Source organism: Stylophora pistillata, chromosome 14 (genome assembly GCF_964205215.1).
Source record: "Stylophora pistillata chromosome 14, jaStyPist1.2, whole genome shotgun sequence".
Classification (NCBI taxonomy): domain Eukaryota; kingdom Metazoa; phylum Cnidaria; class Anthozoa; order Scleractinia; family Pocilloporidae; genus Stylophora; species Stylophora pistillata.
In genome coordinates, this window is record NC_142532.1 from 12,226,216 (window position 1) to 12,240,734 (window position 14,519).

Here is a 14,519-nt window from a genome sequence, read left to right on the forward strand (position 1 = left end):
GCGCACACTTTGTTGCGATCGTGATGTACGCTTTGAAGTTTCTTCTCAGACATCTAGTGAGAAAATAGTTTTAACAATCAGCAGAAATTTTCAAAAATTCATTTTAGATCTCCTTAATGCCTATTTCGATTCTTCTTCTTAAGTCTGATTAGCGAAATAAATTATTCTATAATTATTTAATCGAGGTTTTGAAGTCTATGTGAAGAAGGAGGAAATCTTACACAATCAGTGGCTTCCAGATTACATTCTTTACGAACACAATGTTCAAATCTCTACGGTTACCGTTCATTTTATGATTTTTCTGATGTCTTTGAGCCAAGGTGTCGAAGATTGCTGGTCACCATGACTAGGAAAATATCTTTGAAACCATCTATTGATCACACCCAAAACCTCATTGGTGGAACCAATTAGCATGAGGAGTTAAATTTACTTTAGCCAAAATCGTCAACACCATTACAGGCCGTACTATTTCAGTCCCCCAAACTAGGCCTGAGGAAACTAAAACTTAAAAGCCTGAAAAAAGATAAAGGAAAGAATATTTCTTACTCGAGGGGGAACGACAAAAAAAGAAAACATATCTAGTATAGAATGCGTGAAAGAACGCGATTCCGCCCAGTGACTTCCTTCACATTCTTAGCTTTATTTCTCGCGGTTGGACTTGCGGATGGATTGAGGTAAAGGTGTTTGTGTTACAAAAAAGGAGGTTGGCTTATTTTTAAACCAAAATTACCAGGGAGAGTTCGAGAGAATTACAGCTAGTTAAAACGGTGGGACATGTCAGAGTTCTCTTGAGAAGATGATGTCAGAAAAGAGAAGCGAGCGAAATGAAGTTAATTTACTCTGAGAACCAGAAAGAGACAACTCAGAATTGGCAGTTGTAAATGAAACATATCATATGTAATCCTTAAAATCCAATTGGAAAAAATCTCTTTGGTGGCTGCAAATTTTTTCCAGTGAAAATACTTTTAGTTTTGCCACTAACCGCCATTAGTTTTAATCTCAGAAAAAAAATTCGAGTTTTTACCTAAAATTTTCAGGTTATGCGTCCCGACTAATATATTGCGACTAAGAGGTTTTTCTCGTCGTGTTTTTTATTCGTTGAATACCGAAATATTTTTGAGAAGTAATTGGCACGATCATAAAAAGAGGGTTAAACATTTTATCTTTTAGTTTGCCTCTTTAGTGGTTCTCTTCATATTTGTACAGAGAAAGATTGCGCACTGAAACATCGCGTCAACGAATTAATGAACTGGTTTTTTGTTTTCTTCATCAATACGCTGGAAAATAAAAGCTATTTGAAAAGGAACAAGCGAAATAATTATGGTGAATTACCTAAAACATAATGAAATATTTCTCTTCTATTATTTGTGCCCAAATTGCTCACTTTTGTCACAAAACGTGGGGTATCCATGTAGTTTGGCATTCTGCATTTTTTAAACCCTCTTTTCCTCAGTAAGGAAAAGATACACTTAGTTATGTAAAAATAATGAACGAAATTTCTCTTTACTTTACAGAGATGATTTGCCACAAACTTATGAAGCCGAGGTAGACAATCTTGCCGCGCTGGAAAGAAATCAGAGATCTTTCCGTTGTAAGTTCCCCCCTTCACTTTCTTTATCTTCTCATGAACCAATTTTTCTATTTTTAAGAACCTTTAACTTTGTGTAATACAACTGTAGAATCATCCTTGCGAGGGTTTTCTCTTGTCAGCGGTTCTTTGATTTAGAGATGCAACATTTCCACTCCTTTAAGCAAATTTATCGCAAAAAATGGCGCATTTATCAGTGAAAATTGCATGAAATAAAAGGGAATTCATCTTTGTCGAACCATTTGGAAACCGCAGTTTGTATCAGATTTTTTCCCTTTTATTATTTTCAATATTTCCAAGAAAGAAGTTTTGTAAGAAGAAAATTTAACTGAATTACAGAAAAATTTACAAAGATTGGCTTCTTTGATTTTCCTAAAACCATGTTTTGAATGTTTATCCTTGTGATTTTTGATGAAGGACTCAACGCTTAAAATGTCTCGAAAATGGGTTTAGAGGGACATTAAGGCATCGATTTTAATAGCAGTTTTTTAATAGGGTCATCTTTCTTGAGATGAATTTCGCAAATACGAACATCTACTTTTCAGGAGCAAGCCCCACGATTGCTTTTATTTTTTACCAATTCTAGAGTCAAATATTCCCCGAATTAAACTATTTTACTTGAAATATATACTGTTCTAAAATCGCGGTTGATTTTCGATGGGTTATGTTGGAAAGATAAACGAAATCGTAAAGATGGAAAATTAAATTTTTTCTTTTGTGGTAACGCGAGCGTAGCAACCAAAGTCTACTTGGTTGCTACTGGTTTGTTCACGTCAGAAATTTGTGCTATGTTACTGTAAAACAAATTTTCCAGGCGACGAGAATTTTCCCGAATAACGTTCATTTTTAATCAAAATGACTTAAGGAGGCTGTTGGATTAATTCGAAAATAGAAGTCGACAATTTAGTTGAAGTTCGCTTCTGTGAAAGTTCTGTTGAAATTCACTTCTGTGTAAACAAAGCTAAAATAATAATCTCTTTAAAGGTAATCATGAAACTATTTTGAGAGAAACTGAAGAAAAGCATGGCGTCAATACTCCTCCCTGAATCTCACGCTTTTTCGGGAATAAACTCTAATTTTATCTACGCCACAAATCTTTCTCCCCTCCCTTTAAGATTCGACGAGATCCGTCATCACTTTACCTGCGTAAATTCAAATGTAACATTCCATTTCCAGTAGAGCTAATGGTATCAAAATTGCCTCGCAGATGACGTATATGGCCCGGGAAGAAGGTCAAGCCACCAGAATGACGACAGCAACCTTTGCTTTCCATTGTGCGCCAACGGCGGAACCTGCGTTAACAGAACGTGCATCTGTCCCGTTGGGTGGCGGGGAAGAAGTTGCAGAGAGGGTGGGTTTGAATAAGGAGCTTTGTAAAGGTAGTTCATTCTAATTAAGTGTGCAAATCTCAAAAGTGCTATCGCGTCAAAAGTCCTATTCACATCTCGTGAAGTTACCGCCAGAGTAGAGAAGTATGAACGATTATATGTTAACTTTTAAATGCTCACTTGCGATTAGCAATGTCGAACGTCAAAAATGAAAGACAGATGGTATATTTTTTTATTGTTTCAGAGGTCTGCTCGCCTGGGTGCTTGAACGGTGGTACCTGTGAAAATGGAAAGTGCAAATGCCCTTCAGGCTGGGAAGGAGACCGCTGTCAAAATAGTGAGTAAGATATATTTTAAGAGCTTTAAGACACCGGTATTTCCAGGTGTGAACAAGAGGATATTTCTCCTCAGTATCAACTGATTACATTGTCAAACTGTCAGGGGATTAAAATCTACAAAGATACCAGCCACGAGAAATTTTTGACCACCAGATTCCCAAAACTAACATTTTAGAAGAAGCGTATGACAGAAATGAGGAGAATACTGCGACTTTAAGCTGTGATTAACGTCAGAACCACTTGCCTTTTCAGGAAGGTAACCTTTAGAACAGTTTCCTTTTGTAGACAGACTCAGTGAAACTCGCGCTCAGGTTAAAAATTTGGTGTTGCCTTAAGGGTTCGTCTGTACAAAGTTATCAAATAGCTTTAGTTTTCCTTGGGCGTGTTATAATGGACTTGCGTTCCATCCAGGTAGAGTGAATACACGAGTGGCTTCAAACTACAGAACCCTGTGAGCAAGTTTTGCTTCCATCTTACTTCTAACCTTACAGGTCGTGATAGTTTATGCTTTTCTCCCATCAAATTCTCGTTAAAATGCATTTTAATTATTTTAACATCGTAAAGGTTAGTTAAAATCCCTCTATTAAGATTCAGTATAAAATTTCTTTTCGCAGTTGCGTGTACGAAAGACTGTGCGAATGGGGCAGCATGTGTGAACGATACCTGTGTTTGTATTAATGGCTGGGCCGGAGAAACTTGCACCAAAGGTAAGAAGATAAACGTTTTTTATGCACTCTTTGCTGATCTCTATTAAGTTTTCTTCTTTTACTCTCATAACAAACAAACAAGCCAAATAGGTGAAAGATGATACGATTCAGTAAATAACACAAGCACAGTCAGAGAAGAACTCCGAATGCTCTCAATAGGAATCGAACCTACGGCCTTGCGATTAGAACTTCGGATGCTCTACCACTGAGCTTCAGGAGACTCGTAGTCGGCTTGTCCGTGTGAGAAGTGGATGGGGGTGAAAAAGACGGGCAATATATTAGATAATCCATAGGCTGCTTTAACTGTTTTGGAGCCCAGCGATTCTTCAGGGCACAATTATATTTCAGTTTTCAACTTCTGCAATTATACAAGAGAACCATTAATCTATCATGCCCTTTATTTAGTAGTGGATTATTATTAAATTATTATTATTATTATTATTGTTGTTATTATTATTATTGTTATTTAGATTATTGTCTCGATTAATTTCTTTGTAAATTACCACTTGGCAGCTACCTGTATTCCATACTGTAAGAACGGGGGAGTCTGTGGAAGTCAACCGAATACATGTAATTGCCCACTTGGATATGACCCCAAAACCAACTGCGAGCAGTGTAAGTGAAATTTCCTTTTCAGATGTGGAATCGATGTTTACTTTATGTTATCTTAGATTTAGTACATTTAATTGAAAGCTACTCAAGGTAACATCCTCAGGAGAGTATTCCAAGCCCCCAATGTCCATAAAGGTATGGATCTTGAACAACCCAAATAAAAGTCTTCCTACAAAGTCTTCTTAGCAGGGTGCCTCAGCTGTTTTCCGTTCCATCGAACTATGTATGTTCTAATTCTAAAACTATGGGTTGAACAAGGCACACAATTGTTTTTTCTTTTCCCTCGATGACAATGCACTTTCGTTTTTCCAAATAGCAAGGTGTAATCCTGATTGTGGCGTTGGCGGAATTTGTGCATTAAACGGCGCTGAGAGTAGACTAATGTGCTTGTGCAAGCAGGGATACTTCGGTGCCGCTTGCGACCAAGGTAAGCTACCTACACCTACCTAGTTACCAATACACCCCCTCGCTCAACTACCCTGGCCTCTTAGCTTCTATTATTATTTTTATCTATTTCAATTTTGATTTTTCCTTCATTTCAACAATTTATGATAAAAAGTAGCGCGACTAAAACATGACGTTTCGGCAACGACGTGTCACCATTATCAAATGTAAATTATTGGTTCAGTTACGTTATATAAAGAAAGGAAAGTGTGAAACTAAACTAGAATAAAATGAGATAGAGTAGAACACAAGAAAGTGCATAATTAAATGAGCAGTTTCGTTGAAATGACTGAGTCTTTTCGAGTGTTCAGAGTCGGTCTTTCTTTTTTTTTACTCGATCTCATTCCAATTCTAAGGTTAAATTACATTTTGCCGTTTATTAAAACAAAACTATACAAATATAAGTGTAAGAGAGGAAAGAGTAATTACAGCTTAAACAACAGATAGATAAATAGTTCAAGGTCAAACGAAGACAGTAATTAAAACTAAGAAAAGTAATACATGAAAAGTTTTCTTTTAAAATAGTTTTCTGGTAAGCTTTTCCCGTATAGATATAAGAATATCATTCCAATAGTAGCACCCAATAACTGTTGGACAGAATCTCCTGATATTTATTCTGAAGAGACTAATTTCCTATATATCCACCCATTTACCTAGTTACTGCGCTATGTTTTACAACTTCCCTGATTTTTTTCGAGTCGTCTTTTGTTTAACTTCTTACAGTAAATCCGTGTGAGATGGACTTAGACGAAGGTGCAAGCTCGTACTTTCTCGCCGAAACTTTTGCACTGAGTGACAGTAATAGTCTCGGCTGGAAGACAGATCCTGCAACCCAAAGAGCCTGTTTGAAATACCTTGAGGAAGTCAATAATCAGTGCCCTTCATTAAAGACATCATTCAACCAAACTGAATGCGAGAAATACTGCCGTAAGTTGAATGATTGCTTCCCTTATTACAAGGAGTGAAATTATCAATGATGCTATCTATCTTAAATCTTGGAACACACCATAGTCGACCATAATGTATTGCGCGTACGTACCTGAAAATCCCATCGAAAAAAAAAAATGGTGTTGTATTTCTGTGTCCCACTGGTGCAGCCTTATAAAACAGCTAAGATTCCACCCCGAACATTTCAACTTCAGATTGTTTGATTTCTACCAAAAACTAAGCAGCAGAGCACTTGGCGACTAAACTGAACCATGTTAAGGTTCTTATCTGACAAGTATCGTAATTATTGCTGGAATATCGCGCATTTATATAGGCACTTATATAGGGTAGTTCCGAAAGTTGTAAGTAATCGTTCCTTTCACATTTTGTTTTACAGTTCCTGACGAAACGGATGATGTATGTAAAAAGATTTGGGATCCTGAGAGCTCGGGATATTCAAAAAGCAGTATTCCTCGTGGAAACCAGTCAGTTTACTACGACGCCGAGTCTAATACGTGCAAGAATTTCTTTACGCTTGGCTGCCTGGGAAATGCGAATAACTTTGGTAGTATGAAGAGCTGTGAAGATAAATGCGTCCGTGAGTACTTCTACCCATGATTTCTCCCCTTTCCATCTATAATCTTCGTTTTATAAAGTAATAAAATGACTTGGAAACTAATAACGCCTTTAGTAAAAGGAATGAGTTTATGTGGAATTCTTGTTTGTTTTATTTATTGAGAGGTTGGTCAGTTTGAATGACTCCGGTAACGGTAGAGACTGCAAATAAAGGCGTATTTTACTGCATCATATCGTTGTATTCAACTATACCCTTGTGCGATTGAAATTGTTTGCTTTTTACCTTCATTTTCATCGTCTATTTTTTTTGCGCTAGATATTGCTGTTACAGCTTATTTGCCAAAGTGGTTGTTGCCTTCTTGTTTTTCTCCACTTTTTATGCTTCAGTTGTGCTTTAAAGTTCAATGCTTGTATTACCATATTATTTTCTTAACATATTCAATAATTTATCTTCACAGGCACTGCTTCGAGATTGCCATTCATAAACAGTGAGTTTATGTTTATTCTGTTTGAGTACTTTTCCTAAACATAATTTCTATCATTTTTCAGTGGGTAAACCATAAGCATTAATTCTTTAATTTGTTTTCAGTCTCAAATAACCAATAGAAGCTACCGTTCTTTACGAGTTTTAATTTTGTTACGCTCCTGTGCACCCGTTATTACCCAAACCTGTTTTAAGTCCTTGCACTCTTGTTTCATTTGTCAAGTGCGAAGTTCTGATTGGCTGTGATCACCCAGATGATTATTTCCAGCTACGCAAACTTTTCCAACACGGCTACCTTTTACTTCATCGACAGCCGCGCATGGGAAAAAAATTTTAAGCCTTTCGTACCATTTTCGCTTTACCCCCATAAGACATATCGCTATCTCCTATTGCTCAGCGAGCCTCGGCATTATTTATTATAGAAGTTTTCGAGGCGTTTTTTTTTTTAACGGAATCCTTTATCTCTCATACGTTTCTCATCACCGAAGGTTCCCAGGTAACCCACCAATTTTCGCAGTCGTATTAAACAGATATGATTTGTGGAGTAATGTCTCCCATTATATCAAACGTTCGATTAACGCGCAAGGGTAAGCAAATCCTGTGTTTTCTTTTGGCTACACTCGTCAACTCTACTTACTGTAATCTACCCACCTCCATTTGTTGAAGATGGCTGACTAGAGACCACTTTCATAAATGGCTGCCGTATAAATATTCTTTTGTTTAAATTTAAATCAGCCCTTCTGGCCTCGCTTGAGATAATGTATTCTTTTGAGTTTTGTACTGGAGAACAAGGCCAAGAGGGCTAATTTAAATTTAAACAAAAGAATATTAGTCCGGCAGCCATTTAGGAAGGTGGTCTATTGATGTTTCTGTTTCGCGCTTTTGTGAGACGTCGATTACGTCTCAGTCTATGAAAACACGAAGAAACCTAAATAATACTTATGCTATCATGACATCACGCTTGGTTAATAAAAGAGATGTTTTTTTTAATAGTTCTAATGATTTCTACTTTCATATCTTTTCAGCAACTGGAACTTGTTTTGTCACTGGCAGAGATCATTTCAACACATTTGATAACACACCCTACAGATTCTTTCAGGGAAATTGTTCACAAATGCTTGTCTTGGACAAAGAAAACCCCGAAGAGTTTAAGGTGGTCCTGAACGGGAACTCGGGTTGCGAAATGACTTATCCTTGTCAAAAATCCCTTGATTTGGTTTTGAATGGTGCGAAAGTATACCTTGGAGCTAAAACCAACACCACGTTTATTGTGAAAGTCAATGATAAACAGGTTAATCTTCCATATACAGATTCGTGGCCTTATGTGAAAAAGGTGGGTGCATTTGAAAAAAAAAATGATTGTGGTTGTTAATGGTGTTGTAGTGCAATGATGCTAATGTTTTTCGTTTTTCCCACCATGCATTTGGTCAACTCTAGTGTTGATCGAGATTGCTTGACATAGTACTGAATATGGAAACTGGAGTTTCCAGCTTGAGGGATTTCTGTTACAGCCAACTCTCTTTCCTACGTTGTTTACAGAAAGAGTTAGCTTGAAGTGATGGCCGCATTAGCAAAACGTTGCTTAGTCTTATATGCTTCAAGAAAGCATTCATAGAAATATTTTTTTTCTTTTACAGAGTGGTCGTTATGTTTTGGTGAAATCACAAGACCACATCAACATTCTATGGGACGGTGTACAAGATGTCATTATCAAAGTCCCTGATAGCTATAAGCAATCCAATGCACACAAGTTGGTGGGTCTGTGTGGTCTTTTTGACGCGAATAGTGCGAACGACTTTACCGACATCGAAGGCAATCTAAAGGGGAAAGAGGATATCCAAGACTTCGCAGACAGCTTCAAACAAGACGTAAGTTGTCTTAGCAGCCAGAACAGGAAGCCCCCCAACAGAACATCCAGTGAAATACGCGAAATCGAGGAGAAGTGTAGTTTGATGGGGGACATGTTTGGCCCTTTCGGGCCGTGCCATAATTCTACCGATTACCGTCCTTTTATGGGAGTGTGCATGTCGGACTTGTACGAAACCAGTAAGCAATTCTGGGACGAAGCGAAATGCGACTCGTTCGCGCTCTACGCCCGTGTTTGCGCGTGGTTCCACGGTACGTCAGTCAAAGGATGGAGGACACCGAATAGTTGTCGTAAGTATACAATCTTACCAGTCAGAATGAAAAGACTCCTTGAAATATTGGTGGCAAATGAAAACTATGGTGAAAGATGAATGGAGCTTAATTCAAACACTTATACGCTTTTTTGGAATGATAGTATGGTTGCTTGAGGGTGGTATCATCAACGGGTGAAAGAACTGTTTTTGCTGTCTGTGACATCAGACTAGACCACTGGGTTCAAACCATTGGCCGTACACAGTTCTTCCCGTAGAATAGTAATGGTGTAAGGCGAAAAACGGACGATAGGTTTTCGGAAATAACCAGACAATCATGATTATATTTTGGATTTTACGCCTGGAAAATATGAGGAGAAACAGTTGCGAGTGCAGCGCGAAGTGACGTGAGCTGGGACAGGGATACGTGTCAGAAGTTCGTGATTTTGTGTTCAGAAGAACGGCACCCCCCCGCCTCCCCCCCCCCCCAAAAAAAAACTCTATGATCTGCGTAATTCTGCAAATGGGAATGCGATAGAAACGCAAAAGATTTTCTGAGCGCTCACTCGATAGTTATAGTAATATTTGGCGCCTTGTAACATGGAGTATATTCGCTTGCCAAGTTAGAAAACATAAGGCAGGCAAGGAGAAAACACTGAGGAATAAAGAGGCGAAGGATGAAAAGGTAAATCTGATAAAATAGCAGCGCCTGAAAAAAAGGCTAAATTTTTCCTGCCAAATTTTCTGAGAATTATTTGTTAAATTTAAGTTCATAACACCTTTGAAAGTTGTAAAAGCTAATTTCCTAATTCCTTCGTTTTTTTTTCACAGCAATCACGTGCCCAGCTGGATTCGTGTACAATGAATGTGGATCGTCATGCCCATTGAATTGCCGGAATCTCAACAGCAAAAATGCCGGCTGTAACTCTCCTTGCACTGACGGATGTCATTGCCCCGAAGGAAAATGGCTGGACGGCAATGTTTGTGTTGAAAAAAGCAAGTGCTCCTGTTTGTATCGAAAGGTAGTTTACCCCAATGGCGCACAACGAGTGGAACCTTGTGAAACATGGTGAGTCTTCGCAAGGTGATAATTGTTAGCGGTTGTTATCAGGGTAAATTCGTTTGAATTTATCGTTCTTGTACTCTTAAATTGAGTGTGTGGCGTTCTTAGTTTTCCCTTACGGCAACTAACTTGTTTCAGCTGAGTATAAAGGCATGGACACCTCGTGATCATCGCTTATTGACCCATCATATTAGTTTACAATAAAACAATGAATAACGTTGAAGACACACTGTGATTGGCTACTCAAACTCCGAACACACCTCCGAGCACTCGAGAAGGATTTGCGCCCGAAAATATTGTAATCGTTGCAGGAATAAATGAGTTCAAAACATATTTTTCGTTCTATATGATCTCACTCTTGTAGTATATACTTAAGTAAGTATTCATCTAAGTGTCGGTGGTTAGCCAACTCCATTGTAGTGAATAGTTGTTAAATGGCGATCGATGAACATCGAACGTTTATCCAACACTATAGCTGGTAAAGAGAAGACATCTTTAACTGAACAAAAACGAAGAATAAACATAAAAAAGTTCACGAGTACCTGGAAAAAATTTGTTAAGTAGCGATCTGAAACGAATGTCATTTGGATAATGTTCACCCAGTCCTTTTTAATTTTTCAAATTGGTCTTGTTTTTCTCACAGAAGTTGTTTTCGGAAGTTATCCTCGTTTGTTACGAAGATGTTTTTTCCAAGGCTTGGATCCCATAATAACGATATGAGCGAAATTACTAGACTAAAGATAACCCGACTTTGGCTTATCGACAATGTTGAATTCCAAGCAATGTTGTATTGAAATAATTGCATCCTCATAACACCTAGTTTGGGCCTTCCAACTGACTCATAAAATTGATGAATTGAAACTGTCTATTTTTAGTACTTGTAACGGTGGAGAGTGGATGTGCTCAAAGAAGCCTTGTCCAGGTAAGTCATCGATTAATTGAGCTATTTTTCCCCGCTTTACTTATTCAAGCTTATTTCATACATCTGTATTAGAGCCTTTTCAAATAGCAGCTGAATATATAAACCGCTTGAAGGTAAACTACTTAGAAAATTCATACCATTGTGACTCCTAAAAGGACTCATGTAATTTGTAACCCATAAGTGTCATGTAGCAAAGTGCTGCTCCGTTAAAAAATATGATTATAAAGGTGACAAAATAATACCGTAATTTTCTAAATGATTGAATGAATACATGAGCCGATTGGAGAGAGTCTTTTTATTTTGGTCACGATTTTAGATCTGTATCTTGGGTCGTTAGATTTAGAAGCAGTTACCTATAGTCCGACAGGTTTTGTGAACAACAACGCACTTTGCTTTAATTTACAAGTACATTATATGCGAGGGAAAGCAGAAATGCAGCATACGTGGATAAAAGAATGAAAATTAACCTTCCATAAAGTTCCACTAGTTTAGCTGCAATGCCAGCTACTTGTAGTCTCCAATTCGAAACAAGCAAACAAACAAAGGAAAAACCTACTCCCCTCCCCCCCGAAAAAAAGACAAGAACATCAAAGGAAAAAGGACGTAAGTTTGCAGAAGGTGAACAAAAGTGCAGTCTACGAACTTGGGGTAAAATTTTTCTGATGCACAGATCCTCAAATAACTTCTTAATATTTAACTGATCGCGACTCCCAAGTTCAGAATTGTAGGCATGAATTGCAGCTTGCAGTTTTAGATTTAGCTGAGTAGCTAGGCACTTGCCGACCTTTATTTTAGGCCAAAATCAGCGTGTGGAGACCTCTTTTGCGTGGACTATTTTCGAGAGCGTTCCTTCCCCATTACATGATTTTGACAAATTATTTTATTGCCTCTTAGGAACTTGCTCCGTCATCGGTGACCCTCACGTCACCACTTTTGACGGCAAGACGTACACCATGCATTTGAAGGAATGCTCGTATGTGCTGTCAGAGCAGTGTCACATGCCTAATGGAGTAGGTCGGGGCTACTCCATCACTATTCGCAACAGAAACTGCACAGCAAATTACGCAAATTGTAAACGGGAATTGCTTGTGAATGTTACTGGCCAACCATTCTTAATTTTGGATGTCGATGATGCTACCAGGAAGCCGACTGCTTCCATCGAGACTCAAAGTGGCAGCGTGACGAGTGTCAAAACGGATTACTCCGCTGAGAAGATGGATGTCGAGTTTCTTGGTGACCGAAACATTTTTGTTCGTGTTGACCTAGGGGTAAGAATCGATGAGCTGGGCTTTACGAAACAAGCAAAAGTTTCAAACTTATCCAAATTGATTGAAGAGAATGAACGCGTCGCAGGTATTTCGTTTGGTTATGGATCCTGAGAGATCGATTCCTTGAGATATCTCTTTCCTTTTTGCTAAACTCTATCACGTGAGCCTTACCGGGGATAATACCATTTATTATTTCGCTTTCATGTGCAAATCTGGGCCATTGCCATCACAACTCCTAAATGTATACCATATTTTAAGGGAAAACAAACAGAGATAATAAGGTTTGAAGAAAAAATGTCGTATTTTTTCCCTTTTCCTTCACTTATTCAATTTTATGTTTACCTTTAAGAATGGGGTGGCATTTTCTATTCACTGGACTGGTTACAACGTTTATTTTACCGTGAATTCGACGCTAAAAGACCAAACATGTGGTCTTTGTGGTACATTCAACGATATGAAAGAAGATGACTTCCACATGCGCAGTAATGACGACGTAGTTTCCATCGACGACTTCGCAAAGGAATGGCTGATCCCAGATCTCTCCGATGCAAAGTGCGAGACGGAAAGCGTGGTGAGCTCGATCAACTACTGCAACATTTATGGACAAAACAAACAGTGGACCCTTGATCAGTGTTTGAAACTAAAAGATACTTCGCTTCCTTTTGCTGCCTGTCACAGTGAGGTGAGTGTGTTGGAGTACTTTGAAAAGTGTGTGCAAGACGGATGTCGATGCAAGGGATGCCTGTGTGACGTCATAGCAGGGTATGCAAAGGCCTGTGCGGACAAGGGCATCGATTTGAACGGATGGAGGAACTTAGTTTCCAGCTGCGCGGCAGGTAGGTTTTATACGATACACGTAACACGAAAGATAGAATTCTCGGTGTACTTCAAATACTCCAAAATTAATGGGAAAACTGCGTCATATTTTGTAAAACTTGGGGTTTAAAACAGGCTACGAAAACGCTCAAGAGACGACGAATAAACACCGTTTCCAGATACACAGGTAGACATGTGAACACAGTAGAATCCAAATTTATCAAACCTTGGTTTTCTATAAAGTTCCAATAATTACGACCAAAGCTGGATTTGCTTCTCTTACTCAAACACAGTTACTTTACTCTAGAATTTTCTAAAGCCTTTCGAGAAATTAAACCGCAATTGTGTTCTTTTTTAAGAGGTTAAAAAAATTGGAATTCGTCTATACTTCCTTGTGATATATCGGATCGTGAGAAAAAAATCTCATTAAACACTTCTTTTAAGTATCTGAGTTCTTATTGTGCCTTTGGCTACCTCTACATGTACTTTATCTCCTAAACAAAGAACCAAATGATATTCCAGATTTCCAGTGCAATGCAGACATGAAGCTTGAGCAATGTCACAGACATAACAATGGGTCATTAGCTTGTCCTCAGACCTGCGAGGATCTAAATCCCGACCAAGACGGAGATTGCAAGAGGTAATGTGATTTGTGCTTAGCTACTAACTGGTTTAACGGGGTTGGCAACTGAACACCTTGAAGTAACTTCTCAGCTGGATGAAAGAAATAAAATGACCTGCTACAGGACTTGCATTATGTCACTTTGTCCCTCGTCACACATGGACACAGTCATGTTACACTCTTATTGTAAACTACTTTAACGTGAGCGACTTTTTTCCAGACGTGGCTGCGTAGAAGCTTGCTACTGTAAAGATAAGGACCAGGTTTTGAGAGGCAACAAATGCGTGCTAAAGGAGGACTGTCCTTGTTACTTTGAAGGGAAAGAGTATGAGAAGGGAGACACACGATTCGTTAGATGCAACACTTGGTACGTTTGATTTTTATTGTTTTGGTTTCAAGGGTAACGTTTTTTACGCCAATGAAGTCATCTGACCTTTTTCTTATGTCCAAGATTTGCGGCAAAGAAGTAGTAAGAGGGGAAGAGGGGTGTGGTCATCTCGTTACGTTCTCAGCATGACTTAGTTCGGACATAATTATTAGAATTTCAGTGTTGAAATTGTGAATCTGCAAATTTCACTGAAAAGCTACGTTTACCGCACTCATCGTTTCCGAAGTTAGTGGTTTAATAAGATTCCTTTTCATGTGGGATATTCGTTTCCCCATTGGTTTTTGCACTGTACTCCATATCGAAACGTTCGGGTTGGGTT

The 14,519-nt window shown here is 38.4% G+C and overlaps 1 protein-coding gene across 1 annotated transcript in view; it reads left to right on the forward strand.

Moving 5' to 3' along the window:
* Positions 1-431: 431 nt before the first annotated feature.
* The window catches only part of LOC111328178 (uncharacterized), a 62,670-nt gene continuing 48,582 nt past the window's right edge, over positions 432-14,519 (forward strand). The window contains exons 1-18 of the mRNA XM_088745829.1: positions 432-674; positions 1,515-1,591; positions 2,796-2,939; positions 3,161-3,253; positions 3,869-3,961; positions 4,475-4,576; positions 4,890-5,000; positions 5,741-5,944; positions 6,342-6,542; positions 6,979-7,008; positions 8,030-8,337; positions 8,642-9,161; positions 9,953-10,190; positions 11,060-11,106; positions 12,001-12,374; positions 12,724-13,210; positions 13,713-13,830; positions 14,033-14,179. Coding sequence (XP_088601955.1) covers positions 589-674; positions 1,515-1,591; positions 2,796-2,939; positions 3,161-3,253; positions 3,869-3,961; positions 4,475-4,576; positions 4,890-5,000; positions 5,741-5,944; positions 6,342-6,542; positions 6,979-7,008; positions 8,030-8,337; positions 8,642-9,161; positions 9,953-10,190; positions 11,060-11,106; positions 12,001-12,374; positions 12,724-13,210; positions 13,713-13,830; positions 14,033-14,179 — 3,380 coding nt within the window. The 5' untranslated portion in view covers positions 432-588. The remainder of the gene's footprint in view (positions 675-1,514; positions 1,592-2,795; positions 2,940-3,160; positions 3,254-3,868; positions 3,962-4,474; positions 4,577-4,889; positions 5,001-5,740; positions 5,945-6,341; positions 6,543-6,978; positions 7,009-8,029; positions 8,338-8,641; positions 9,162-9,952; positions 10,191-11,059; positions 11,107-12,000; positions 12,375-12,723; positions 13,211-13,712; positions 13,831-14,032; positions 14,180-14,519) is intronic.